The following is a 14,008-nucleotide window of genomic DNA, read 5'->3' as shown; positions in this document are numbered from 1 at the left end:
CAAGTAGAGCTGGGATTTAAACTTCCAGTGTCAATATTCAGTTTTGGCAAGGCAACATATAACTCTTCAGGACTAAAGCAAAGATAGTACCAAGAAGCAAGATTTTATTGTCAGACCCAGTCTTAGGAGGAAGAAGGTAAATTCTCCTATTTTACTTCTGAAGGATCCTAAAGTTCCCTTAGACTTCCCTCCAGTATAAGACAATATGCAAGAAATAGTTATTAAGAAGCCCCTAAAACTCAAAGTTTAGCTATGTCTGTATCCAATGTGTGAAAGAGTTTGGAAAAGTAGGCTCTAAAATATTATACATGATTATCTTTAATAAATGATTTAGAATTTAGGATAACAGGCAAGTGAAAATAATTTTCTTTTAAATGAAAATACTATTTTACCATTTTTGTTTGGGGGCCACACCCAGTGATGCTCAGGGTTACTCCTGGCTCTGCACTTAGGAATCACTCCTGGTGGGCTCAGAGGACCATATGTGGTGCTGGGATCAAACCTGGGTCAGCCCTGTGCAAGGCAAACACCCTACCCACCATACTACTGCTCCAGCCCCTAGTTTGAAATGTTTAATAAAATAAGAAAAATTTCAACTACCTGTTGTTCTGCTTTCTTTTTAACTTGTGCTTTCAGCTTTAAAAAATTATCCTACGTGGGGGCTAGAGTGATAGCACAGCAGGCAGGGTGTTTGCCTTGCACGCGGCCGACCCAGTTTCGATTCCCAGCATCCCATATGGTCCCCTGAGCACTGCCAGGGGTAATTCCTGAGTGCAGAGCCAGAAGTGACCCCTGTGCGTTGCCAGGTGTGATCCAAAAAGAAAAAAAAAAAATATCCTACTAATAAAGACAAGGCAAAGGAAATATCCTAATATAGGTGATTAATCTGCTCTATGAATATTTAAATTTTAAGTACCTATTACTTAAACAAAGTAATCAACAAAGGTCTGTCTATCCTAACTTTATAGCAGACACTTGGGCAAGATAAACACATGCAAGAAAACTTTTCAAACTACTAATTTTAAAGACAACATCCTCCCCCAAAACATTCAGGACTTGTTCTTCAAGCCAGTGTTCTCTCCTGAACACGTATCTTGCATGTTTGTCTTTTTTTCCTTGCTTGCCTATTTCCACTCTGAAGAAGCTCATGTTCTATCTTGAACACACCTCTCCCCTCACATCTTCCTAAATATGTTTCAGGGGTCAGAGCAATAGTACAAGTGAGTAAGGCACTTGCCTTGCACACAGCTGTCCTGGGTTCAATCCCTGGCATCTCATATGGTGTCCTGACACCCCCAGGAGTGATCCCTGAGCACAGAGCCAGGAGTGAAGTCCTGAGCACCCAGAATTATTTTTGTAAAATAAGTAAAATGTATTATATTAATTTAATAAATATTATAACAAAACATTTATTATAACAAAGTCTATAAATTTATAATCTTATAATTATACATTTACAACTTTATTATAAAACTAATTTCAAATATAAGCTCTATTGCATCATCAAAAAAAAAAAAACAGACAAAATGACCACCTAATCTTCAAATCTCCTATCACAATATGGTTAAACACTAAAGCACAGTTTCACATTTCAGAAAGAATCCATCTTTACTATGGGCACAAGAGGGAGCAATTTAGCCTTGAATAAGGCTTGTATATATATATAATTCAGAACATTTTATTCAGAGAAATGTTGTCTTTACTCAGAGAAAATTAGCCATACTTTCACATGAGATCTATTCTTACAGAAATTAATAATGTAGCAACTTCAAAGATATCAAATGAGTAGATAACCATGGAGGAAAACATCCAAGTGTTAAAAACTCAACATATAAAATACTGTAAGTTATTCAAAACTACGTAAGCGCTACAATTTTCTTACCCCACCTAAGAAAAAAAATTAACTTTCAACGGAAAATCAGATTATTTTAAAATGTATAGGCAGGGACCCAGGAGACAGTACAGGAGGTAAAGCACTTGCCGTGCATGTGGCTGTGGGGTTGACAATCCCCGACACAACATAGCCCCCAGATGTGACCCCAAAACAAAACACATACACAAAAACACACAGACACTCGTGCACAAACACACACACACACACACACACACACACAATTGTCTAAGATTAGCACAGAGTTGTCTAGGGATAGGGCCACACAGATAGTACAGGGGCTAAGGCACTTGCCTTCATGCAAATATAATGGTCAAAACCCTGATTCAAAACCCAGCACCATGTATGGTCCTTCAGGTGTCTCCCCGAGCACAGAGCCAGGAGCAAGCAATAGGCCCTGGCAGTGCCAGGTGTTACCCAACCCCATCCGCCAGCCTCCAAAATGTACAGGCCTAAAATAAGCACAGAAGTTTAAGAATTTAGGGTCCAGAGTAATGGTCCAACAGATAGGATGTGTGCTGAAAGCCTGGGCTTGATCTCTGACAAGGAAACTGGGGTTGTCCCCACCAAAGAAACTTAATTTTTGTTTTTCAAACACACAGGCACACACAAAAAAATTTGACTAATCACCACACGCACACACACACACAAAGGAAACTTCGTACATTCAGGAATCAGTTTTAATGAAGTTAAAGTTCTTGGGTTTTTTGTTGTTGTTTTTAAATAAAGTTTACCTGGGGGCCAGCAGTAGGGCACTTGCCTTGAAGCAGCCAACCTGAATTCGATTCCCAGCACCCCACATGGTCCCCTGAGCACTGCCAGGAGTTAGCCTTGAGCAAAGGGCCACACAGATAGTACAGGGCCTAAGGCACTTGCCCTGAGTAAGCCCTGAGCACAGCCAGGTGTGACCCAAAACACAAAATAAATTTACCTGTAGATTCATCTATACTTTTAAAAGAAAAAACAGTAACTGTGAACAAGTTAAATGGCAAAAAAAGGTCAATGTTGTTTTTTTTTTATTTTAAGGCCACACCCAGCAGTGCCTTAGGGATCAGTCCTGTTAATACTCAAGGGACCATATGAGATGCAGGGGATCAAACCCTGGTGGACACATGCAAGGCAAGCTCGCTAGTTTCTGTGCTATCACTCCTGTGGCCTACAATGAGATCTACTCTTGAATCAGTGGACATATAAAAGCCAAAAACAAGTAAAGAACTAAATAAGACTAACTAGTAAGGCTACAAAATCAGAAAAAAAAAAAGCTCATTGATTTGGTCACCTTAGAAATAAAGATATCTATTAAGAATGACCACGACATTAATTAATATGGATGGTAAAGAGTAAGTATTTAATAACATCTAAAACAAAGGCCTAATATCTAAAATATACAAGAAACTTTAAAAAAAGATAAAAATTCCAAACAAATGACATTAAAAAAAATTAAGTCAAACTCAAGCTAGCAGAGATAACAATTAAGAAAATGTCACATTGGGGAGGGGACTGAAGGAATCACTTAGTGGCTTACAGCAGAGCTTTTTCCACTCATGATCCCATCTTGCCTGAGAAATGTTTATGGCATCTGAAGAGGAAAACAGGGTAGTTGGTTCTGAGTCTTCTGGGTTTTTTTTTTGGGGGGGGGGGTTTGAAGAGGTAGTTTTGATTCTTTGGCTTCTAGGAGTTCACGCTATCTCCAGCTGTCAGAATAATTAAGTCATGGGACACCTAGATGATGCTGAAGATTTCCTTGTATCAAACCTACAGGTGTGATACAAGAAATGAAGTGAGAGTTGTGTAGAGGAGAAAGACATAAGAAGAGGAAGAAGACAGAAAAGAAATGACAATGGGAAACCTTGTTGTTGTTACTGTTATTGGGGTATGATCTGGCTGTGCTTAGGCCTTACTCCTGGCTCTGAACTCAGGGATCACTCCTAGCAGGGTCGGGAGACCATATGACGTACTGGAGATCGAACCCAGATTGGCTGCGTGCAAGGCAAACACCTAACTGGCTGTTCTATCTCTCCAGCTATAAGGATGGTAAGTTTTTGAAGGAAATAACAAGGCAAGAAGCTAAGACTTGGAGCTTGCAGATGGCTGGGTGGTAGAGTGCCTGGCTTGCAGACATGAAGTCAAATATTGAACCACTGTACAGTCCTGCAAGCAGAGTGTGATCCTGGCAGCAGCATCAGTCGTGATCCTCAGTGCCAGAACAGAAGTGTGCAGACCTCTGGCATATTACACAGCACCACAAACAAAGTATGAGACCCTCAGCAAAAAGCACAACTCAAGTGTGTAACACTGCAACCAAGAGTGTAAACCCCAGGGAACACCTCAAACAAGTGGACAACCGCCACAATTAAGTGTGTGTAAGCCCCAGTTATCACAACCACAATGAAGAAAAGCGAAGAGTGGGAAGCTAAATCTCTTTAGGTTGTCTGGTTTTGTTCTGGTGCCACCCTGGGCTTGGAGATAACACAGCAGGACCTAGTGGGTGCCAGGGATCATAGGTGGGACTTCCGCATGCAAAGCATGAGCTGGAGCCCTTTAAACTATCTTTTCAGCCCTAAAAAATTCAAGGACTTAGAGCTAAAATTGATACTTATCACTGATATTTTCTCAAAACGAAGTGGTTAAAATCTATTTCAAGGCCACAACTTGTGCGATTTGATTCCTGAGTAACTAATTCCATAGACTATTGGTCAACTAAGTTCCACAACTGAAAATTCACCCCATAATCTGGAATGATTTAAACTAAGTCGAGGGGAACACTTTCAATGCTATAAATTACAAAGTTTTCTTTTAATTCACAATATTGAAAGGTAACCCCACTTCTGCACAATAAAAGAACTTCACTGTCACTGTCATCCCGTTGCTCATCAATTTGTTTGAGCGGGCAACAGTAATGTCTCTCATTGAGAGACTTATTGTTACTGTTTTTGGCATATCCAATACGCACAGGTTCTGCCGCGTGGGCTCAATACTCTCGATAGCTTGCCGGGCTCTCCGAGAGGAACGGAGGAATCGAACTCGGGTCGGCCACGTGAAAGGTGAACGCCCAACCATTGTGCTATCGCTTAAATTTAATATATACTTAGTAACCAAGTATATATTGTATATATAACCAAGTATGTGTTATATATATATATATATACACATATATATAACCAAGTAACTTTGCAGTCAGCTTAAAAAACAAGTAAAATAAATCCTTTCCCAAGATCGCATGGCGAGAAATATGAGGAAGTTCTCTGTAATGCACAGAGGGAAAAACAAGGATGAGGAACTGAGCGCACTTCCAACAAATTATAATCAATACTGACAAAGGCTGTGAAGTATAAACTAGGGTGAAGTACAGTAGATGAGCCCTCAACTCCATCTTCCTACATGTTAGAGGCCTACTACTTATTCCATTCATTTTGCAACCATATAAGCTGTCTTAACTCCTGATTATATATTGCAAATTAAAAAAATTATTAGCTGATCAGGGCACAAATATAGTACAGTAGGCAGGGTACTTGCTTTGCACGAGGCAAACTTGGGTTTAACCTCCAGCACCAGTTGTTGTTCCCGAGACCTACCAGGAGGAATCCCCTTGTGGAAACCCAGGAGTAAACCCTCAGCACCACCAAGTGTGCAACAAACACAAAAAGAATTATTATATTCTCCCCTCCCGTCTCTATCTTGTCTGCCTAAGGAACTTTTCTATACTTCCTCAAAACTCCATCCTACCACAATGTCATCTCATTCAGGAAGCCTGTCTTGACCAACTTCTTCGCCCAGAATTAACACATCCTTCCTTCCTTTGTTCTGGCGTGGTTTTTTTTTTTTTTTTGGCTGGAGGGGGAGTGGTTGGCCAGTGGTGCTCAGGGCTAATTCCTGGCTCTGTACTTAGGGATCACTCCTGGCAAGGCTTGGGGAACACAAGAGGTACAGGGGATCAAACCCAGGTCTGCTGTGTGCAAGGTAAATCCTCTGGTCCTCTTCATTCACTCTAAGTCTGTGCTTTATAATTGTCTATTACTCAATTTCTTGAAAACATTGTAATTTGTTTACATAATCTTTCTCCCCTCCTAGACTGTGAGTGGATTTCTTAGGTGCACAAACTGCCTTCATTTTGGATAGATCCCCACTGCCTAAAACAATGCCGAATACTGCTACATTTACTGAACATAGACTCTTAAACTTACTGGATACATGCCATTTACTGAATAAAAGTCAAAATACATATATATGTATATATATGTATATGTATGTGTATATATATACATATATACATATATATAAAGCACCAAGAACAAAGCTCAAAGAGCTAGAATGTGTACTTTGCATGCAAGAAGCCCACGTTCAATCCCTGGCACCACATGGTATGGGTCAGCAGCAGACCTTGAGCATCACCAGCATGGCCCAAAATACAGAAAAAAGAGTAACAATCACCAGATAACAAATGAGACATAAATAAGTCTCTTTCTCTTTCCTTTCTCTAAAAAGCCCCTTGGAGGGGAGGGGAGAGTGATAGTACCGGGGATAGGGTGTTTGCCTTGCACACAGCCGACCCGGGTTCAATCCCCGCCATCCCATATGGTCCCCAAGCACTGCCAGGAGTAATTCCTGAGCGCAGAGCCAGGAATAACCCCTTGAGTATCACTGGGTGTGACCCAAAAAGCAAAAATATAAATAAATTTTAAAAAGTGGGGAACTGGTGATAGCACAGCAGGTAGGGTGTTTGCCTTCCACGCAGCCGACCCGGGTTTGATTCCCAGCATCCCATATGGTCCCCTGAGCACCGCCAGGAGTAATTCCTGAGTGCATGAGCCAGGAGTAACCCCTGTACAATGCTGGGTATGACCCAAAAAAGGGACAAAAAAATTGCTCACATTAAAGAATTCAAAAAAGGGGCCGGAGCGATAGCACAGCGGGTAGGGCGTTTGCCTTGCACGCGGCCGACCTGGGTTCGATCCCCGGCATCCCATATGGTCCCCCAAGCACCGCCAGGAGTAATTCCTGAGTGCAAAGCCAGGAGTAACCCCTGAGCATCGCTGGGTGTGACCCAAAAAGCAAAAAAAAAAAAAAAAAAAAAAAAGAATTCAAAAAAAACTTAAAAAAAAAAAAAACCCAAAACCCTGGTTGTTATAGTCAATTCACACATGTTCATTTTCTAGGGGCTTATGGATAAAGAAAAACTGGCTCCCAGGCCAGGAGATGGCTCAGAGGTCGGGCACATGCCCTGCATGCACAGGGGGCCTACCTGTTCCCTGTGGTCCAATCCATAAGTCACCCTTCCCAGCATCGCCAGGTATACCCTGGATGCGTCAACACACTGCTAGGGTTGCCCTGGTGGCCCTAGGCTCTCCGAGCCCCAGTGGCACTGCACACTGGACCTAAGCACTGAATTGTCAGGTCCAGTTGGCCTTGTATCCTCAGGATTGATCCCAGGGTTCCCCTAAATACTGCCTAGGAGGCCCTCCCCCCCAAAAAAAAAATGGACTACTAAAGTTTTTTTTTTTTTTGCTCTTTTGGGTCACACCTGGCGATGCACTCAGGAATTACTCCTGGCAATGCTCAGGGGACCATATGGGATGCTGGGAATTGAACCCGGGTTGACCTCGTGCAAGGCAAATGCCTACCCGATATGCTATCACTCCAGCCCCCGGGACTACTAAAGATTTTTATTTTAAAAAACAAGTGACAGAATCAGTTACAGAAATGGAATTAGGTGTTTGATACATGAATTCAAATACAGAAGAGAACCACTCACTGGGAGAGTCTTAGCCATGATGCATTTCCAAGACTCTCCTTCCTCACAGCATTCTATAGCAAAAGTGACACAATTCGAGTGACATGTAAGTCCAATAGTGCTTGAAGGCAGGGATATAAAATGAAGCTTTTTGTTTGTTTGTTTTTTGGGTAACACCCAGAGATGCTCAGAGGTTATTCCTGACTCTGCACTCAGGAATCACTCCTGGCGGTGCTCGGGGGACCATATGGGATGCCGGGGATCGAACCCAGGTCGGCCGTGTGCAAGGCAAACGCCTTCCCCAATGTGCTATCGCTCCAACCCCTAAACTGAAGCATTTTAAGGTCTTGTCAATCCTAGAATTTTCTCCTTTATTAAGATACAAGGGAACTACTTTCAGTCACAGTGGTAGTATGTGCAACGAACACAAATATAAATCTACTGGCCTGGCTAATCTAGTGTCAATAATAAGGATGAGAAAAAAAAACAAATTCCACTTTTTTTTTTTTCACTTTTTGAGTCACACCAGGCAATGCACAGGGGTTACTCCTGGCTCTGCACTCAGAAATTACCACTGGTGGTGCTCAGGGGAGCCATACGGGATGCTGGGAATCAACCCAGGTCGGCCGCGTACAAGGCAAACGCCCTACCCGCTGTGCTATTGCTACAGCCCCCATCCACTTTGTTTTTTAATCACACTTATAGTAGGCAGAAAAATGCCCCTTCCCCCGCCCCCTCAAGACCCCAAGATATCCAGAGCCTACTCCACAGAACTTGTAAATATGTTACCTTATAAGATAAAAGGGACTTTGTGAATGCAATTAAAGATTTTTATACAGGATATTATCATGAATTATCTGGTGGACAGACGTAATGAAATCATAAAGGCATCATACACAGGAGGCCAGAGGTCAGAGTCAAAGAACATATGACGGAAGTCAGAGAGACAGTACAGCAGACAAGGCACTTGCCTCCATGCGGCCAGCCTAAGTTTGATTCCAGGCACCATAATAGCTTCCAGGATTGATCCTTGAGCACAGATCTAGGAGTAAACCCTGAGCACTGCCAAGTGAAGCCCAAAGACAAAACATACAAACAAACAAAAGAACAAGTATGTGACAACAGAAGCAAATTCAGAGAGGGAAGAAGAACTTAAAGATTAGACAAATTAGCAGCTCTGAACATGAACAAGGGAACTATAAGCGAAAAAATGCAGGCCACCTCTAGAATCTGAGAACTGTCAAGGAAAAGCTTAGCCCCAGGGCCTTCAGAAGAACTCAGTCCTGCTGAACCTTGACACTAGCCCAATAAGAATTACTTTGGACTTCTGGCTTCCAGAAGTAATCTGGAACTTTGGAACTATGATAATCTGTTGTTTGGGCCACCAAATACATGGTAATTCAATACAACAACAATAGGAAATTAATGTAAGCCTAAAGAGTACCTCTTTCGTCAAAAAAAGGACAGTAACCAAAACTTACTCTCTAGGAAGCAATGATCTCGAACAGCTTCTGCAGCTAATACGGACTTTCCACAACCTGCCATTCCATATATAGTGACCCATCCTGGTTCAGCGTTCAGTTTGAAGAGCCTCTCACGAATTGCAGTCACCAACTTCTTCCTGGTGACAAAAACGACCGGCCTCTGTGGTACACCACCTTCACACAAGACTGTTCTGACTGAAACACAAAACAACAAAGTGAGCACAAATGAAATTTTGAGATGGATACTCGAGTAATAGTACCTTAGTACTATTACTTTAAAATACTTTACTACTACTATTAAAGCAAGTCCTAATTTAAAAAACAAGAAATGTGGCAAACATATTATTTCAAATTTCTAATTTCTCAGTATACTCTAAAAATCTTTAAAAATTGGGGTATGAATATATTATTATATCAGCAGCAGAAAGCACTTTAAACAAGAAAACCTGATACAGATACAAATGAAAATATTTAGATTAAAAAAAAATAACTGTTTCCTGCAAAATAACATGTATTTTGCAGTATCTTCAGCCAACTCCATCCACAAAACAAAACTGTAGCAATTTGCCTTTAGGGAAGCATCTGAAAGTATCCTGAATACAAACCATATGAAGTTATTCCACCAACTGAATCTTTGCCATTGAAAGAAGAGACCACAGGAACAGCACCATGTAGAAGAGCGGCAAGGTCTTTATATCCTTCATGGAGTAAAGCATTATAGAATGATATGTAGGAATAATTATCTTTTTTAAGTATCATTTTAATTAGCATAGCTGCTCGATGCTGTTGAGTGGGCTAAAAAAAGACAGAAAGAGAATATGTTTGCAATATGAATTAGTGAGACCTTTTCAAGCTATAGTTTAAATTCTACAACTCTGAAAGAGGGGCCAGAGAGATAGTCCGAGGGTAAGGCTCTTGCCTGGCATGAAGCCAACCCAGATTCAATCTCCAGTACCACATATGGTCTGCTGAGCACTGCCAGGAGTGATCCCTGAGCATAGGCAGGTATGGCCCAACCCCCTTCCACCCCAAATTTGTTTCACCTAAAATTCTGAAAGCACTGATTGCCTCATGGACTTCACCTCATTTTTAACTTTTTCTTCCTCTGATACTGTTAAGACGCCATCACTAATCATGTGATCCATGATGTAGGATGTCTTGATGTCCTTTTCCAGGGCTTCTCTATGTTGAAGCAAACAATTTCGAGCTTTCGCATCCATCCTCCCTCAAGTCTTTCTCTGAGCTGTCAACCATGAGCTACAAATCAAACACCAAAATATCTGTCAGCCAACCACAACACCCAAAAGGTAAGAGAGAGCAAAAGAGAGCAAAAAATGCCCTGCCACAGAGAGGGGGTTGTGGGGGGGGATGGGGTGGGGGTGGTGGGAGGGATACTGGTATCATTGGTGGTGGAGAATGGGCACTGGTGGAGGAATGGGTACTCAATCATTGTATGAAACGTAAACACAAAAGTTTGTAAGTCAATAACTGTACCTCATGGTGATTCATTTAAAAATTAAATAAATAAAAAAAAACAATTTTAAATCTGTCAGCCTATGAGAGAACCTGCAGAAAAACCCAGGTATGCAGGACCGTGACTGAGATCTCTCAGTTCACTCAGGACGGGACTGGAGGACTGGACCACACACACACACACACACACACCGCAATAAAATCTCATCCACAGCCAAGATCCAGAGACTATGAAATAAAGCTCCCAGAATAGAGCAACATAGATAGTCCTGGATCTATCATCCTGCTGCAGACCTCTTAAACTCTAGCCCACCGATGTACCAAAAGTAGCACACATATGTTTGGATTTAATTTACATGCCTGTAATCCCTTATACAAGGGCTTAAATGGCTCCAGGATGAAATACAACAATCTTCATACACTTTCCTTTTATGGTGGTGGGAAGGTGAATGGTGGTGGGACTGGTGTTTGAATATTAACTATAATGAACTATTGTGAACAACTTTATAAAAATGAAATTAAAAAATTGTCAGGCTTATAAAAACAGGAAAATATATATATAATCTCACTGGTAATCATAAAACGTAAAGAAAACAAGATGTAAGGTTTTTGGGAGAAGATTTTTTTTAACTGGACAAAACCCCAATGCTTTCACAATTATTTTTTTGAAAAAAAGTCAGGGGAGATTCTTGCACAATACTTTAAATAAGACAGATGCAACTTCTCTATAAGATGATATAATAATATCCAAATAAGTTTATGGTAAGCATTGTATGTAAAAAGAATATATGTATGAAATGAAATTTACTTTATTTAAAGTTAGTAGTCATTTAAAATTAGTAGCTACAGATCTATGAACTTCCATGGAAAGATGCGCATGACATATTACTGAGAAAATTAAAACTATGATCCTATATATAGAACATAATTTTTTTCAGGGTCTGGGGTGTACCTTAGTGTGACAGCCTGAATTCAATTCGGAGCAAAGGAAGGAAGAAGAAAAGAAGAAGAGGGAGAGGTGCTTTAGAAAAGACAGAAGCTAGAGAAAGGAGAGAGGGGAGAAAAAGGATGTTATATGTTCAATAAAACATATGCGTTACTTCAGGTAGCAGAATTTAGGAAGCATTTCCCCCACTAATTTGTATTTTTCCATATTCACTGCATTTTTTAACACATGTTATCATTTTCCACATGTACAAAAATACTTGTATGGGGGCTGGAGCGGTAGCACAGAGGGTAAGGCGGTTTGCCTGCAAGCAGCCGACCCAGGTTCGATTCCCAGCATCCCATATGGTCCCCTGAGCACTGCCAGGGGTGATTCCTGAATGCAGAGCCATGAGTAACCCCTGTGCATTGCCAGGTGTGACCCAAAAAGAAAAAAAAAATACTTGTATGTTAAAACTTTATAAACAGGGACCATTCAGAAACTCTAATGTTTAGGAACTTTGTTTTCTTTGTCCAAAAGACTAAAGAACGTATTGATAGAATGGGGCATTTAAGTCTTCACTGACAAAACACAAGAATCACATGCTTGCTTCCAGTTTCAGTTGAGTTGCTAAGTGTGATAAAGCAGCAGAAAATACTTACTGATGTCACTCCTTGGATTAAAAAAAAAGAAAGGACAATATTCTTGACTCTACCAATTTTTCTACCATTTTATTTCTACCAAAATCTTTTCACATAGAATACAAATGTTTCCAAAAGCTTAAAACCCAGATCAGAATGTTTGCAAGTTTTAAAATAAGTACCAAACTCTACCCGGTGGATTACAGTGTGGATTTATTAACTTATTCATTCGATAAACATTTGAGTTCCTCCTATGTATAGAGTCCTTAGGAGCAGAAAGTAGTGAGAGCAGTTGCCTATGGTTATCAAGGCTCACTAAATGCCCTCACAAACATGAAACTAACTGAAGAAAAAGTTATTATTAGGGGCCAAGGGGACAGCACGTTTGCCTGGCAAGCAGCCAACCTGAGTGCAAAGCCAGGAGTAACCCTTGAGCATCGCGGGGTGGAGCACAAAAACAACCCCAAAAAAGTTTGATAGAATCATTATCTTTTAAACATCAGTAACGTCTGTTAACCCAATTTAAACAGAAAACGTTCCTTCATTTCAAGTAATGACATTCGATTTGACAAGCCAGAATTTGTCAGGTAACACGCAACAGTTAAGCAAATACACAATCGGAAACTAATTTCCGACTCTGATAGCTTTATGAAGCCTTAAGGAGTACATTTTAAGTTGGAACATTAAGATACTTTATTGTTTTGTTTCAAAACGATTTAAGTGTTAACACTGGGCTATCCTTTATATTCAACCATATATACACACAATGGAATGTTTATATGCAACCATATTATATATAACTGAATAGTTATGTCCAACTGAAATAATCGGAAGATATTCTCCAATCCCTCCACCTTTGGGAAACACCATCAATAGGGAAGTCGAAACCATTCTTTGCTGTGCAATAGACAGAAACGGGTGGTTTCATCTAAGAAACCTAACTGCTGACTGCTTCCTCTGGCGAGCATTTCTCTTCCTGGTGCAGGAGGTCTACAAGAACCGTCCTGGGGGAGCAGGAGGGTGTTCAGCCCTTCCTCGTCCCCGACTCCCGACTCACTGACACGGGCCACTGCAACCCCAAAGGGAACCCGGCTGGGGGGACTGGGGGAGGGGTGGGGGTAGCAGAGATCAATCAACTTACCCAAGCCTCGGCGCCGAGGTCTTAGTCCCCGGGACTCAGCCTTGCAGGGACTGAGTGGGGGAAATCCGGGTGGGGGGGGGAGGGTGAATAAGAACTAAGGGGAGGGCAAGGAAAGCAGGATTCGGGGCGCCACGCCCGGGCAAGTCCGGACCTCCCAGGTATACTACACCTGGGCTTCTGCGGCCCGGGGGGTGCCTGGGGACCCCCGGGTCCCTCGCTCCACGTCACCCCCTCGCACAGTCCCGGGGCGCCGAGGGGAATCCGGGCCCGCGCGCCTCTGCCCCGGAGGACCCCGCCCCGCACACAAAGGGAGGCGGGCCCCGTCGGGCCGTCGCTCCTTCCCTCCCGCCGCAGCCGCAGCCCGGCGGTGGGATGGCGGGGGCCACTCAGGGCGCCGCCGCGGCGACTTCGAGTCCCCGCGGCTCACAGACGGCCCTGGCTCCCTCGCCCGCCCTCTCCTCAGGTTCCGCCCGCCGCGGCAGCCGCCGGAAGAAATAAAGCAGCCGCGTCCGCTTGACAGCTCCTCTGGGCCGCCTCAGGACCGCGGAGCAGTCAAAAAACGCCGGGCCCGCCCAGCCGGACAGCGCGCACTCGCGCAGGCAAATCAACACGCCCCGCAGCCCCTCTGGGGAAGGCCATCGCCCGGCGCGCTCCCGCGCGTTGACGAGGAAGCGCTTCCCACCGCACCCCGCCGCGGGGGCGTGGCTAAACCATCAGGGTGT

At 42.6% G+C, this 14,008-nt stretch overlaps 1 protein-coding gene across 1 annotated transcript in view; it reads right to left on the bottom strand.

Annotated features, from left to right (window-relative positions):
* Nucleotides 1–13,940, bottom strand: part of APAF1 (apoptotic peptidase activating factor 1) — a 100,863-nt gene extending 86,923 nt beyond the window's left edge. The window contains exons 1-4 of the mRNA XM_055118259.1: nt 13,287–13,940; nt 10,189–10,363; nt 9,712–9,901; nt 9,104–9,301 (exon numbers count right to left, since the gene is read on the bottom strand). Coding sequence (XP_054974234.1) covers nt 9,104–9,301; nt 9,712–9,901; nt 10,189–10,326 — 526 coding nt within the window. The 5' untranslated portion in view covers nt 10,327–10,363; nt 13,287–13,940. The remainder of the gene's footprint in view (nt 1–9,103; nt 9,302–9,711; nt 9,902–10,188; nt 10,364–13,286) is intronic.
* Between the last annotated feature and the right edge of the window lie 68 nt (nt 13,941–14,008).

Source organism: Sorex araneus, chromosome 10, assembly GCF_027595985.1.
Source record: "Sorex araneus isolate mSorAra2 chromosome 10, mSorAra2.pri, whole genome shotgun sequence".
In the NCBI taxonomy this organism is placed as follows: Eukaryota; Metazoa; Chordata; class Mammalia; order Eulipotyphla; family Soricidae; genus Sorex; species Sorex araneus.
This window is presented reverse-complemented; position numbering and strand designations above follow the sequence as displayed.